Source organism: Thunnus thynnus, chromosome 2, assembly GCF_963924715.1.
Source record: "Thunnus thynnus chromosome 2, fThuThy2.1, whole genome shotgun sequence".
Lineage (NCBI taxonomy): Eukaryota > Metazoa > Chordata > Actinopteri > Scombriformes > Scombridae > Thunnus > Thunnus thynnus.
In genome coordinates, this window is record NC_089518.1 from 9,155,274 (window position 1) to 9,170,850 (window position 15,577).

At 40.8% G+C, this 15,577-nt stretch overlaps 1 protein-coding gene across 3 annotated transcripts; it reads right to left on the minus strand.

Annotated features, from left to right (window-relative positions):
- Nucleotides 1-897: 897 nt before the first annotated feature.
- Nucleotides 898-7,959, minus strand: LOC137191712 (activated RNA polymerase II transcriptional coactivator p15-like). Of its 3 annotated transcripts, none has more exons than XM_067602043.1 (5): nt 7,844-7,959; nt 6,169-6,238; nt 2,373-2,492; nt 1,813-1,921; nt 898-1,409 (listed from the first exon to the last, which is right to left on the minus strand). In XM_067602043.1, the coding sequence occupies exons 2-5, from the start codon at nt 6,235-6,237 to the stop codon at nt 1,330-1,332; spliced, it is 378 nt and encodes a 125-aa protein (XP_067458144.1). In that variant the 5' UTR covers nt 6,238; nt 7,844-7,959; the 3' UTR covers nt 898-1,329. The 3 variants fall into 3 exon arrangements, with proteins under 3 accessions (XP_067458144.1, XP_067458154.1, XP_067458135.1); XM_067602053.1 differs by having other exon boundaries at nt 6,169-6,241; nt 7,844-7,905; XM_067602034.1 differs by lacking the exon at nt 7,844-7,959 and adding an exon at nt 6,352-6,516.
- Nucleotides 7,960-15,577: the final 7,618 nt, after the last annotated feature.

The window sequence follows — 15,577 nt, forward strand, 5'->3', positions numbered from 1 at the left end:
CTCCAGCATTCGTGGATTACATTACCAGCAAGGATCCTTTAAGTTCTCTTCTTGTTTTCCAAAAAAAAAAAAAAAACCTCTTCTGTTAGCTTCTTTAGTGCTGTATCTCCTTTGGAGTATTGCTAACAGCAGCTAGAAGTTGACAGGTAGCTAGTTGTTTTGATATGAAAAATATATCCAAAGATGATGTTTTCTCTTCTGTTTATGCTGATCAATGCTATTACTTCTTCTTGTGAGTCCTTTCTGAAGATTTCTGTGTTAATTTGCAAAATGTTCTACTTTTTTGGGTCCAAGTTTGAGATGTTATCGGGAGCTCACTCCTAGTGCAGCCATTCCTCCGGCAGTCTGTGGTGCAAAGGCCCTGTTGGGTCCTAATAATAACTTCAAAAACAATAGGTTCCTTGCACTTTCAGTGCCAGGGAATGTTGGGCCCCCAGTACTTTGGTGTTCAAGCCCCAATTATTCTATTGCATTTTTGAAGGCCCTGTGTTGCTCAAAAACTCAAGAACTGGCACACGTCAGTACTGGTGAAAATTTCTAAGTTCTGCAGTGATTGGGCTCTGGCGTGGCCTGTGGGCTCCATAGTGCCCCTAAAAATATCATACCCCACTTTATGCACACAGCCATTTTTACACTACTGATGCCACTGACTAACACACCTCACATTCCAGTTTACTTGTATTCATTTTCTTTATTTTAAATCTTAGTTTGCTGGCATTTTTTCGCATGTCCATTCTCATTCTTTGTCATGGCCTAAGGGCCAGGTTATGATAATACATATACATGTTTAAATATAACTATAAATATTATATAAATACATAAAAAACTGTTTATAGCCACCACAAACTTGTGAAGTAATGCAAGTCTCACAATGCTTTCAATAACTGAATATGCCAGTTTGTTGGATAATGTCATTTATTTTCAAAACCTTAGCCATATTCACCATGGATAGACAGACTGGGCTTGGCTTTCAGAAATTAAGAGCTCTGATATTGGGTGCTATATATTTCAAAGGTCAGATGAAATTAAGTCTTATGATTTATATCTAGTAGTAGACAGTCAAACTGTGAACATGAACTTACACATTTACTGAAAAACAATGTTAAGCTAGTACCTCGTTTTTATTTATCACTGTAATAATCCACCCTACCCACCCACTGAAATGATCAACCACCTACTTATCCACCCATACCTTTACTACAACAGCTCAAAAACAAGTATGCAGATGGCACTAGCTCCATACAACTACAAATTAAACAAGTCCATTAGAAAACAATCCCAGGCTTTTTACAAAACTGATTAGCCAACAGATAACATTGAAAGGAATGCTTATATTCTCTTAATGGCATCATCAATTTCTGAAATCTGGTCCTTCAGTTGGTTCCATTGTTCAGGATTCAGGGAGATACCTACAAGAATTTTAAAAGAGTTTCAAACAGTGTCTCACACAACTGCAAACCACTAACAAATGAAACTTATTTTAATGTACCATTCACATTTTACATAGATCATTGAAACTGACTAAAATATATTTATGGCCCTTTTCAGACATGGAATATGCAAAATTGCTGTCTTCACCTGTCTGTTAAAGTGATGGCTTTTTATCATTCAGATGGATATATTTTATATTAATGTTAAGAGAGTAAGCAGATAGAGATGGACAGAGCAGAGAGAGAGATGGAGAGAGACCAGGGTGCTTATTCAGACATGAGGCTGACATAAATCAGATTAATGTAAAGGGGTACGTGTCTGAAATGGGCTTATATTATACATACATTTTATACTGTATACAAGACTCACTGATGTGATTACCTTTTTTCCCCGGCTTCATCTCCCCATCTTGGTTCATCCAGTACTCTCTGATGTCAATCAGAACTTTACCTTTGAAGTCCCTGACGCTGACATATCTCATCTTTCCAATCTGCAAAAATCAAACTAACTTTCAACTGGACTTGACTTTTCAGGTTTTGAGAATAAATACATCTTATGATCTTAACAATAACTCCATCTGCACAAAAAAATGAGCTGTCAACCTAAAATATTTGCGATTGTATAGCACAGTAGTCTTACCACTGCGTTGAGCAAGTGTGAGGTGTTTGTGTAATAATAAATTACAACCTAATTAAAACATTAATTGATCTTCAAATCTATTTAAGTTATTCTATTATTAGTAGTCTATTTAAGTAATTAAACTTTAGTCTAAATGATATCTAATACCCAAATTTAAAAACTGAACTGTCTGATAAAAGTTCATTTTTAAAAGTACACAATAAATGCAATGGCTTGAAAATGAATACAATTTCTGGAGTGTTTAGATTTTTTTTTTTTAATCGAAATACCAGAACCTACAGTATAACTCTGATGTCACCCACCTGGAACATGTTGTCATCACTGTTACTGCTGCCTTTGGATGAGCCACCTGGCTTGGAACTCTCTCCACTTTTTGGTTTCTTGGCCGGTTTCTCTGGTGCACTTGACTTCTTTCTCTTTGCCTAAAAAACAGATAATTTCAAGTTCTCCCTCCTCACTATGTCCTTACCATAGATGGTAAATATACTAGGGCTGTAGTTAACCAAAGAAAATCTTGGTCAACTGAAATCATACCTAATCTTCAACTAATCGATTAGTCGGGGGGTTCTTCAGATTATGCTAACCCATTGATGCTAACTTTGGAGCTAACCCCCTTTACTTTTCCAGCAGTTGGGGAAACAGTAGTCTGTACTGTACATTTAGTTCCTGACTGACAACTTATCGCTAGCCTCTTCCTCTGCTCCGCTTCTTCTGCTGCTTGCGCTTTCCCACTCGCTATGCAATCATATTACACAATGCCCTATTCCTAAACGGAGCTATGCTACCAAGAGTTTCCTAAACAACGACACAGGGGTTGACACGTATCGCAACAGCGCTGCACGGAGGCTCCCAAGTGCAATTGATTTCCGAATGAAGGAATATTTAGCATTATTTTTGGCATTCAAAAATATATTTTGGCCTGGTGGAGCCAAATTATTAAGGCCCGCGTGCTGACCAGTGCGAAGCCCTATTGTATCCAAAGGAACTATTAGGGCCCGATCACCAAACGGTGTGAAGGCCCTCTTGTAATTGAAGCAATTATTATTAGGGCCCGAGCACCGAACGGTGTGAAGGTCCTATTGGATCTAAAGGAATTATTAGGGCCCGAGCACCGAACGGTGTGAAGGTCCTATTGGATCTAAAGGAATTATTAGGGCCTGAGCCCCAAAGGGACGAAGACCCTCATGTATCTGTTCTGTTTCTTTCTTTCTTCTGTCTTATTATCTCGCCACTTCAGACCTAAATTTGGCCCTCTAAACATGCTAAAAAATTTGGCACGCACATCAGGTCTGGTGAAAAATTTGAGAAATTGTAAAAATTAACCCCCAAAGTGCCAAAATGTGCTTGAGAGCGCCACCTATGGCACTAATATGGCCGCCACGGCCTGTAGGAATGTCGTAGAGAGATCGAACCAAAACTCAATTATTCATCTGATCAAGACCTACAAATCATATGCTAACACCCCTGACCTAAATCCAACAGGAAGTCCGCAATATGCCCATCAAAGTATGACTTTTTGGACCCCGAACAAACGCCATCTCCTCTGAGGGCGTTAATGGTATCGGCTTCAAACTTTGATCCATTACTTATGACACTGTGCTGAACAAAAGTTGTTAAAAACTTTGTAATAACTCGAACGGTTTAGATTTTATAAGCCCTGAAAGTTGCTGTGCCACATCACACCTTACAGTGTAAACCAATGGGGAGGCAATCTATGGGCATGGACTTTGTGTCAAACTGAGGCTTCTGACGTCTAAATTATAAGTCTGACCACTTTGAAATCTGTATCAATGGATTCGTGACGAAATTTCCTACAAAAAATTTTGATTTTTTATGTAAGATTTGGCCAAAGTCATGGGATTTATGAGGATATTTCACAAGAGGAGTACTCTGAAATCCTGCTCTCCAACTGCTCCTGGTGATGTCACTCCCTCAGCACAGTGACACATGATGCAATACACACTCATGATCAAATCACAGGAGGAGCAAGAAAAGACTTTAAACTCACACTCTAATATGTCCAAAACAGTAAAAGATAGAAAACACATGTAAATTAAGATTTGTAGGTCAAAGTCTTGACTCATTTAAAGTTCAAATGAAGTTTGTGTCCAAAACTATGTGGAAGCAGTAAATGATCAAAGAAGTGTGGGTTTGCTCACACTCTCCATTCAAATGAGTATTTTTCTGTGTCCAGCTGCAGTTACTTATTGTCTCTCCACACATTACAGTACACATTTCAATCAAACTTTGACCAGGTCATGTGGGTTAAAAGTAGGGATGCACGATATTATTGGCACGTCATCCGTATCGGCCGATAAAAGCTCTAAAATGAAATATCATCAGTGAATTCTGCCAATTATGAGAGGCCGATATGTCACATTCCCCTCCGCCACCTGACTGTGCTTCCCTCAATGGACTGTATCACCCTGACGGTCCTGGTGCTTCCTCCGCAGGCTCCACTTCACTGAGCTGCCCATCAGACCTGCTGCTTCTTCCCACTTTGACCTGAATAACAAACCGGTGCTCGGTGCTCCGGTTGGATCCACATGGAGAGCCGGGGCTAACATTAGCTGGGAGGCTAGATGGCTGGGCTTCCCTCCAGTCATGCTGCAGCTAATTCTCCGCTAGCCTCTGTTGTACCTGACATTGACTCGGCTAAGATGTAAGACCTTGGTGATGCTACATTCGGTAGCTCATGACCCATAATCAAACGCCATTGCCATGATGACACATCCCCCGCCATGAAATACAATGCTGTTTTTTAGGGACAATGGATGGGTCTACAGTCACGAAACCTGACATATATGTCTGTAGTGACACCAGTTAAAATCCTGTATAGGTCATTTGCATGGGCGTGGCAAAATGGCTCAACAGCGTCCCTTGAAAATTTCAAAATTGAAGCCCTGCCTTCCAGATTAACATAGCAAAATGAAATTCACAGGGCATATGTATCATGTCCAGACGCAAAAAAAAAGCCTCTTGGAGTCACACTGTAAGTCCAACAGGAAGTTGGCCATCTTGGAAAAACTGGTCAATTTTCGCGTTTTTTTGGCCATTTCCAGGGTTTGTATTTTAACGAACAACAACGAAAATCAGCGTGTGTCATCTAGACTAGTTTATGATCAAAAGTTATCAAAAGATTTAGTAATCGTTGAAGCGTGTGGCTGTGGCCTGGTGTTGAGTTTTGATGTTTCGCCATGACAGAGGAGATTGCTATAACTTTAGTGTAAATGCTCCAGTCGGCACCAAACTTAAGATGTTTGATAACAGACCAGGCCTGAACACGTCTACATGATAATATTCAATCACTGATGCAGCCCCAGAAGAAGGCAAAATAGTGGACTAAGAAAGTGATGTTAATCTCCTCTTGCACTGTCTGAAACCAGCCCGGGTCTGGAGACATCTACATGTCCGTGACAGAAGCCCTTCAACTGCCCCCAACTTGACGTACACAAGGGCATGAGGACCCGATCATCGCTTGCTTGCAGCTTTAATTGTTTTTATAATTATAGGAGAAACACTGATTCAGTAAACGTTCAGTAAACGCTCACTAAACGTTGAGTACAGTTAGACCTAGCAGTCTCCAGCTTGGGCGAGTTCAAAGTTGTGAAAACAACGGGGTGTTTTGAATACACCCCCGTTTTCACAGGTAATTTGTTAGTCTGTCCCTCCCACTGCTGGAAATAATGGATAAATCCTGGAGGGCTATTGATGTTCTATTTATAAAAGCACCACGGCAATTATTTGCCCAATGAGAATTTGGTCGGACGAGAGCTTATGGACCAACTAATCAAGCAGTCAACCAGGAGACTACAGCCCTAAAATATACACTAACATACAATAACCCATACCTACACGTAGTTGACTTCTGCCCTACAGTGTTCATGCCCACAAGCTTGAATGTTTGACTATATATATAAATATTTTACATCAAAGAAACAAGATATTTTCTGTTGACTTAACCACAAGACTGTCGGTCACCTTACATTGTCTATCTCAAAATAAGATCAGCTTTCAGTGTTTCATTTTTGATGCCAAGACATATTCAAAATACATGGATCAAGTAAACAAATCAGAAGCTAGTATTTAAGCACAAACCTTGGTCTCTACTTCACTGTCGGAGTCACTTCCAGATGTGGAGGACAGCACTTCCTTTGATTTTGGCATTCTGCTGAGACAGGGATTATATATCAGACATCTGTTTCAATGCAAAACCAGCCTCAAGTGTTCATTCAAAAGAACATTTATAGTAACATGAGGAGGGGCAGGTTTAATCCACACTCTCTTTGGAGACTTGACAGTCTTTGGCACTGCACATGATCCCTCTCTTTCAAATTAGGTCCTATAGGTAATGACATTCTTCAGTCTGTGTATCTTTATTACAGACAGTCTGCCTATAGTGCAGTCACAGTAATGGACTGAAGGTATTTCCGAATCCAAACAAACTCGGCAGCCAACTGGTTACCTGGACAGGAAACAGAATCACATGTGGGGAAATGGCATTACTACCAAGAATGGAAATTGATTTACTTATACAACCTTATACAACGTGTAACAAAAAGAGGGGAAACTGAAACTTTACTTTTATAAGTTAAAATGCACCCATCATTCTCAAAGATACCTGGTCCCGCGGTCTGTACACTAGTTTCCTTGTCAGCCAGTAAGTAGACAAACTTGGATATAAATTCAGCCCAAAACAACTGTCAGTATATTTTTTACTAGCCGTGGACTCTCCATTGATGAGATACTGGACTTACAGTTAAATACCAGTAACATACTGCTTGCATACTTGATGCTGTTGTTTCTGTTAACTTGTAATGAGAGGATGTTGCTGCTTCTGCAAGTGTGTGACTGTGGGATTATCCGGTCGCTGTGTCAGGCTGTTACACTGTTGTTCCAGTCAGCTTGTAGATTTTTTTTTTTCTGCTTGTGTTATTTTGCTACATATGGAACTGTAATGTCAATGCTGCTGCCACTGTGTATGACAGTTGTCTGTCTGTCTGTCTGCATGCCTGCGCAATTGAGTGCCAGGCTGTGATGTCTTACCCTCTATGGTGTGTTAAGATTTATTTGCCAAGATTTTTGTGTCTTTAATGTTGCTCAGTTAAACACTGGTGATTTAACAAATTGTTGACATTTCTGTAAAAATACTGTAAATAACAGAACCTAAAGTACACCCATCTGATTTTCTCTGTGCCCACCCACATGTTCTACAATCCTCCTCGCTCGTGATGCACAAACTGTGGATAGTTTTATGTATCGCAGAGTCCGTACCTGGACGGGGTGGGCTGCGCAGGTTACTTCCGTTTAGAATTGGGCGATAACGTTAAGCATTTTTGCATTTGCCATTCCCCCTTTTGATTGATAACTGCCAATTTGTTGGTAGCGGTTAGTACTGCAATTCACGGACGTTTCTACGTTTGAATGCAGACAGTTAACACGGGACATAACATCACGCCCACCTCACTAACATTATGATACAAGGTGATGCACGACAGTGAGGACGTTTGTGAGCATTTTGATTGATTGCACTGTAATAAGACTGTGCTTGTAACGTACACAAGCATGGGCATTCGCTAGCAAGCTAAAAGCTATCTGGATAGCTTAGCCACGGTAGCCAGCAGAAATGACGCCGCGTTGCAGACATGAACATTTTTCAGCCAGTGTACTCTAATTTAATATCTGTACAGTATAAACATCTACTAGTTCTTATATTAAGCCAAACATCTTTGCAAACATCTTAGTGCGTGCTTTGCAAACTCTTAATGCTTACATGATGCGACGTAGTAGAGCGGATCTCTTGACGGGAAACGGAAAGCTGACTGAATTTCCGGTCGGAGTAAAAAAAAAAGTACGGTCAGACTATTTTTTAAATCGATTTGTTTATATTGTGATACGCAGTGGTATTTGATCCTCTACCAATTTCTATAGTTCTTTACGAGTGGCAGTTCAGCTAGATACATTTGATAGTAGTATTCTAATCTTAGAACAAAGGTATTAGTAGGCCTATTATTGTGGCAAATACTCAACCAGAACTACCACTGAAAATGTAACTCTTCCCCGGGGATGTTTTTGAGCATCCCTTATGAAGAATTTAACTGTCAGGGCCTATAAAATCTGGCTGACTGGTATTACATACGTGATGTGTTAGTAGTCAAGTAATACTTTTTTTAACTGGTTATATCCAGGAAAACGTTGAGATTAAGTATTCTTGTAATTTATATGGATTAGAAAAATATAAAGTTGTCTATTCTTTTATCATACTTTAAAAGATATTTAAATGAAAACATTTTGGATGGACGTTGAAGAATTTATTAGGTTAAAGAATGAGACAATGGGTACATCCCAAATCTCTTAAATTGCATCCACGTTTCCCTCACTAGCGTCTTTCCTTGCGTCTTAGTACCGCCTACCGTGGATGCATGGAGAGACGCAAGGAAACCAAGCGAGGAGAGAGGAAACAAGGAAATTTGTTTTAAGAGACATGAGACGTCCCCCTCTTCTCATTTTTCAGTTTGTACAGCCTCAATTTCTTACCTCCCCCCATACGTCCCTCCCACCTGAGATGCGAACGGAGGAGGCGAGGGGAAGACACAAGGGGTACATCACAAGTCTCTTAGGGTGCATCCCAAGTCTCTTAAATTGCGTCCACGTTTCCCTCACTGGCGTCTTAGTCCCTCCCACCGCGGATGCAAGGAGAGACGCAAGGAAACCAAGCGAGGAGAGAGGAAATGAGGAAATTTGTTTTAAGAGACATGAAACGTCCTCTCCTCTGAAGTGTCATGTGAAGCGACGTCCATTTCTGATCCAGCTGATCACAGCTGGATCAGCTGTCAGTCGGCTTTAACAGCTGTAGAAACTTCTGATGGAGTTTGTGTCTGCACACATGCGCACTGTGCTAATACTAATAAAGGTGCACAGTTATCACCGCTAGAGCAGCTGTTTTCTTTCTGCAGCCTGTTACCTGTTTAACAGACACCTAAATAAAAACCTGCATTGTGCATTTATACTGTGTCCTGCTCAGAGGCACAGAAACCATTTCTACTCGTCGAATGCGTTTATACTATTTATTAATTATTTGTATCTGTATTTTTTGATAATCCTGATAGTGAATTCATTATTCAATTAAAGCTGCAAGCAGCGTTGAATGGGCCTTCGTGCCCTTGCGCACGTTGGGCCATGGTGCAATTCTGTGACGGGCATGTAGATGTCTTTAGACCCGGGCTGTTTTCAGACAGTGCAAGAAGGAGATAAATATCACTTCCTTTGTCCACTATTTTGCCCGCTGTTGGGGCTGCTTTACTGAAATTTCGTAGGGGGCGCTATTCAGCCAGTTTGCATCACTGATGGAATATTGTCATGTACACGCGTTAAGGCCGGGAGTCTTAACAACCATGTAAAGTTTGGTGCAGATTGGAGCATTTACAATAAAGTTATAGCAACTTCCTCTGTCATGGCGAAACATCAATTCTCAACAGTGTGAGGATGAGTATTTTCTGCAGCGTGAGACATGGCTGCCTTGCTCACACCTGTGTCATAAAAATCATGCAAGCTTTGTGCCCATTCACTTGAATTTCAATTAGTAAATTGAAAACCCTTGATGAGTTTGTGTGTAAAACAAATTAATTTCCTAATTTTCATCAAGTCTATTTTTAGGAATATAAAGACTTTTAACTTGGGATGCACAACATTAGATTTTTGCTGATATCCGATATGCTGATATTTCCAACTCATTGTGGCCGATTGCCGATGCCGATATATGCACATATTTTTACCAGCTGGCTGAGGAGGCTATTATGCATGCAAGCATAGATTATACTATGATCAAGAAAGACAATATATGAAGGAAGAACTTAGGAAGACTGGAGTTCAGTAGCTCAGCATTAAAGTTCTTCCCTCATATTGGCTATAGTCTTTCTTGATCATTAGTACAATATATGATTGCATGTGTAATAGTCTCCTCAGCCAAGTGGAAAAAATATGTGCATATGTCAACATCGGCAACTGGCAAAAACGACAGTCAAAAAGTGATCATGTTAAATAATCAAGATCTCAATATTGAACAAAAATAATTGTGATTATGATTTTTGCCATAACTGAGCAACCCTAAAAACAACATAAATTGTGATTTACACACACACACACACACACACACACACAAAGAGTTAAAATATGTATGTGATAAATTGTAAATATGTATGTAATGAATTGTTTTCTTTAAGAAACTGTTACTTGAACATTTTTCAGTGTGCTCCTAAAGTTATATGTGTGCTCCTAATTTTTTTTTCATTTAGGAGCACATGTACTCCTTTAAAAAAAAATAAAGGATCGAACACTGCTGTCAGATGTGTAGAAACAATAAGTAAGTGGAGTGTGGAGCAGTCCAAGGGCTTCTGTCACAGGCAGTAGATGTTTACTTTACCCACCCACCCCCCCTCCCATTCTCTCTCTCTCCCTCTCAGCTGGAGAGAAGGATTTCAGTGTACTCTTCTTGTGAAATATCCTCATAAATCCCATGACTTTGGCCAAATCCTACATAAAAATCACATTTTTTTGTAGGAATTTTCATGGCAAATCCATTGATACAGGTTTGAAAGTGGTCAGACTTCTAGTTTAGACGTAAGACGACCCAGTTTGGCACAAAGTCCATGCCCAGAGATTGCCTCCCCATTGGTTTACATTGTAAGGTGTGATGTCGCACTCAAACTTTCAGGGCTTACTAAATCTAAACCGTTCGAGTTATTACAAAGTTTTTAATAACTTTTGTTCAGCACAGTGTGATAAGTCATGTATTAAAGTTTGAAGCCGATACCATTAACGCCCTAGGAGGAGATAGCGTTTATTCAAGGTCCAAAATTGGCACAAAATCGTACTTTCAATTTGAGATTGCGGACTTCCTGTTGGATTTAGGTCAGGGGTGTCAGTGTATGATTTGTAGGGCTTGATGAGACGATAATTGAGCTTTGGTTCAATCTCTCTACGACATTCCTACAGGCTGTGGCAGCTGTTTAAGATACATAGGTGGCGCTCTCGAGCACATTTTGGCACTTTGGGGGTTAATTTTTACATTTTATCAAATTTTTCACCAGACCTGATGTGCGTGCCAAATTTGGTGAGTTTTTGAGCATGTTTAGAGGGTCAAATTTAGAGTTAAAGTGGCGTAATAATAAAGAATAATAATAAGAACGAAACAAACACACGAAAAACAATAGGGTCTTCGCCTTTTGGGCTCAGGCCCTAATTAAAGCTGCAAGCAGTGATGATCGGGCCAGAACTGACGCGCACGCCAATTTTCGTGAGTTTTGGTACACGTTTGTAGAAGTTATTTGAGGTCAAAGAGTTGTAATAATAATTAAAGCTGCAAGCAGCGTTGAACGGGCCTTCGCGCCCTTGCGCACGTCGGGCCGCGGCGCAGTCAGTTGAGCTTGTGGGAACCAAGAAAACGTTTGGAGATGATTAGTGTGAGAGTCTTTTTACACACAATACTAACCAGTGTCTCTCTGTGAGCCCACCCCTCTGTTCACAGACAATTATGAATTATGAAATCAAAATATTGTTAACCTTAATCAATAATTCAGGTACCAACTGTAGGATCTGCGAAGAACACAGTTAATTATTTGCTATAATTATCAATTATCAATAATAATTAATTATAACAATTAACAGAATTATTAATATGAACTAACAGATACGAAGCACCACCCCGAAACCGGGACCAATAACCAAGCAAGGTAGTCTCATAAATGGGAGTTCACCTAGAATGTTCATATCTGAGAGATAATCATTCAAGGGTGAACAAAGAAGGGTTGAATTCGAGCTCTGACTCCTTCAATCAGCCACTTTTCACAATATGTTACCAATAATGACTAAAGAACTTCTCTTTAAAGATATAACAGTGTTTATTAAACTTAGCAAAATTAACAAAGTTAACAAATGCTTCATTCAATAAATAGCTATTCTAAAATCTAATTCTACCAAACAAAACACAAACAGCTTTGCACAGGGTTGGACACTTGCAGGTTGGACACTTTTGTCCCACGTTATCTGACCATCAGATGTGCAAAACGATGTCGGTGCGTGTATCTGTGCGCGCGTGAGTATGGTGTTAGTCACAAGAGAGGGAGGAGGGAAAGCGATCGTGAGAGAGAGAGAAGCGGTTCTTTTTCCACAGAGAGCGCTCGTATGGACGGCAGTCTGTAACGCACGTTGTCTGGTTTAAGATCGACAAATCAGTTTACTTTCTCACTCACGGCAGCACAAACACAGTAGTCCCGAGCGGGACAAACACAAAATAGTCTAGCGTGGTGAACACAACTAACAGGCAGCAAACAGGCAGCAGCGGAGCGTTAACTGCAGCATGACCGAAAGAAGCACAACCAGTTCGCCTCTGCTAGCCTCTCAGCTAACCCCGGCTCTCTGTTTAGATCCAAACGGAGCACCGAGTCTTGATTTGTTATTTAGGTTAAAGCGGAGAACAGGCAGCAGCGGAGCGTTAATTGCAGCATGACCGAAAGAAGCACAACCAGTTCGCCTCTGCTACCCTCTCAGCTAACCCCGGCTCTCTGTTTAGATCCAAACGCAGCACCGAGTCCCGATTTGTTATTTAGGTTAAAGCGGAGAACAGGCAGCAGCGGAGCGTTAATTGCAGCATGACCGAAAGAAGCACAACCAGTTCGCCTCTGCTAGCCTCTCAGCTAACCCCGGCTCTCTGTTTAGATCCAAACGGAGCACCGAGTCCCGATTTGTTATTTAGGTTAAAGCGGAGAACAGGCAGCAAACAGGCAGCAGCGGAGCGTTAACTGCAGCATGACCGAAAGAAGCACAACCAGTTAGCCTCTGCTAGCCTCTCAGCTAACCCTGGCTCTCTGTTTAGATCCAAACGGAGCACCGAGTCCCGAATTGCTATTTAGGTTAAAGCGGAGAGAATCAGCGGGTCTGTCGGCCAGCTGAGTGAAGTGAAACCTATGGAAAAAACACCGTGACCATCAAGGTAAAACAGGTCGGCGAAAACACGGCAGCTGGCTCTGAGTGGAGTGGCGGAGAGAACAGCAGAGACGACTCGGCGAAGACGCGCAGGGCAGAGCCGGTCCACGTTATCCCGAAGTAACTTCATTTCCTCTTTCTCGGGGGAATTTGAGGACGCTGGTTGCAGCAGCGGTCTCTCTCGGGTCCAGGAATGTGTTCGGGTGAACACGGGCAAAGTCTCGTCTCGTCCGACGAGGGGAGTCTTGGATGAGGGGAAAACATGTTCGTGGGGTAGTCAAGCTAACTCACAGGGGAACAGGAGTTACCCCTAGCTCAGTGACATGGGAAAGACGTGTAGTTTGGGCGTGCTCGCTTATAAAGGGGTGGTGATGTCATGGCTGCGTCCTCAGGACGCTCCGCTGTGCAGGAGCGTCTCCGCCAATGAGGGACCGATGTTGACTGCTCCCTGCTGAGGTGTGAAAATCGCAAAGCATCCTTGGAAATGGAGTTTGCTCCACCCTCATGGCAGGTCCATTACAGTTTTAATACGGAGCTCCGGAACTCCAGCCTTCCTGAGTTTTTCCCTCATATAGGCTATAGTTTTTCTTAATCATTACTACAATATATGATTACATATGTAATAGTCTCCTCCGCCAAGTTAGAAAAAATATGTGCATGTATGAACAACAGCAATTGGAGAAGATGACAGTCAAAAAGTAATCATGTTAAATAATCATGATCTCAATATTGAACAAAAATGATTGTGATTATAATTTTTGCCATAAACAAGCACCCCTAAAAACAGCAAATTGTGATTTACATACACACACACACACACACACACACACAGTTTGAATATGTATGTGATAAATTGTAAATATGTATGTAATGAATTGTTTTCTTTAAGAAACTCTTACTTGAACATTTTTCAGTGTGCTCCTAAAGTTATATGTATGCTCCTAATTTCTGTCATTTACGAGCACATGTACTCCTTGAAAAAAAGTAAGGATTGAACACTGCTGTCAGATATGTAGAAGCATTAAGTAACTGGAGTGTGGTGCAGTCCAAGGGCTTCTGTCACAGGCAGTAGATGTTTACTTTACCCATCCCCCCCTCCCATTCTCTCTCTCTCCCTCACAGTTGGAAGGAAAGATTTCAAAGTGATCTTCTTGTGAAATATCCTCATAAATCCCATAACTTTGGCCAAATCCTACATAAAAATCACATTTTTTTGTAGGAATTTTCGTCGCGAATCCATTGATACAGGTTTGAAAGTGGTGGGACTTATAGTTTAGACGCCAGATGCCCCAGTTTGGCACAAAGTCCATGCCCAGAATTTGCCTCCCCATTGGTTTACATTGTAAGGTGTAATGTCGCACTCCAACTTTCAGGGCTTACTAAATCTAAACCGTTCGAGTTATTACAAAGTTTTTAATAACTTTTGCTCAACACAGTGTGATAAGTCATGTATTAAAGTTTGAAGCCGATACCATTAATGCCGTAGGAGGAGATAGCGTTTATTCAAGGTCCAAAATTGGCAAAAAATCGTATTTTGAAATTGACATTGCAGATTTCCTGTTGGATTTAGGTCAGGGGTGTCAGCGTATGATTTGTAGGTCTTGATGAGACGAATAATTGAGTTTTGGTTCGATCTCTCTACGACATTCCTACGGGCCGTGGCGGCCGTTTTAGATACATAGGTGGCGCTAGAGAGCACATTTTGGCACTTTGGGGTTTAATTTTTACATTTTATCAAATTTTTCACCATTCCTGATGTGCGTGCCAAATTTGGTGAGTTTTTGAGCATGTTTAGGGGGTCAAATTTAGAGTGGCGTATTAATAAAGAAAGAATAAGAAAGAAAGAAACACACGAAAAACAATAGGGTCTTCGCCCTTTGGGCTCAGGCCCTAATTAAAGCTGCAAGCAGCGTTGAACGGGCCTTCGCGCCCTTGCGCACGTCGGGCCGCGGCGCAGTCAGTTGAGCTTCTGGGAACCAAGAAAACGTTTGGAGATGATTAGTGTGAGAGTCTTTTTACACACAATACTAACCAGTGTCTCTCTGTGAGCCCACCCCTCTGTTCACAGACAATTATGAATTATGAAATCAAAATATTGTTAACCTTAATCAATAATTCAGGTACCAACTGTAGGATCTGCGAAGAACACAGTTAATTATTTGCTATAATTATCAATTATCAATAATAATTAATTATAACAATTAACAGAATTATTAATATGAACTAACAGATACGAAGCACCACCCCGAAACCGGGACCAATAACCAAGCAAGGTAGTCTCATAAATGGGAGTTCACCTAGAATGTTCATATCTGAGAGATAATCATTCAAGGGTGAACAAAGAAGGGTTGAATTCGAGCTCTGACTCCTTCAATCAGCCACTTTTCACAATATGTTACCAATAATGACTAAAGAACTTCTCTTTAAAGATATAACAGTGTTTATTAAACTTAGCAAAATTAACAAAGTTAACAAATGCTTCATTCAATAAATAGCTATTCTAAAATCTAATTCTACCAAACAA

What these genes read in the sequence shown, in the direction of transcription:
- LOC137191712 (XM_067602034.1), bottom strand. Translation starts at nt 6,428, where the DNA reads ATGTCATTACCTATAGGACCTAATTTGAAAGAGAGGGATCATGTGCAG. An exon ending in GTGATGACAACATGTTCCAG is followed by an intron (nt 1,922 to 2,372) that starts GTGGGTGACATC and finishes TGATTTTTGCAG; the next exon opens with ATTGGAAAGATGAGATATGT. An exon ending in GATGAAGCCGGGGAAAAAAG is followed by an intron (nt 1,410 to 1,812) that starts GTAATCACATCA and finishes AAATTCTTGTAG; the next exon opens with GTATCTCCCTGAATCCTGAA.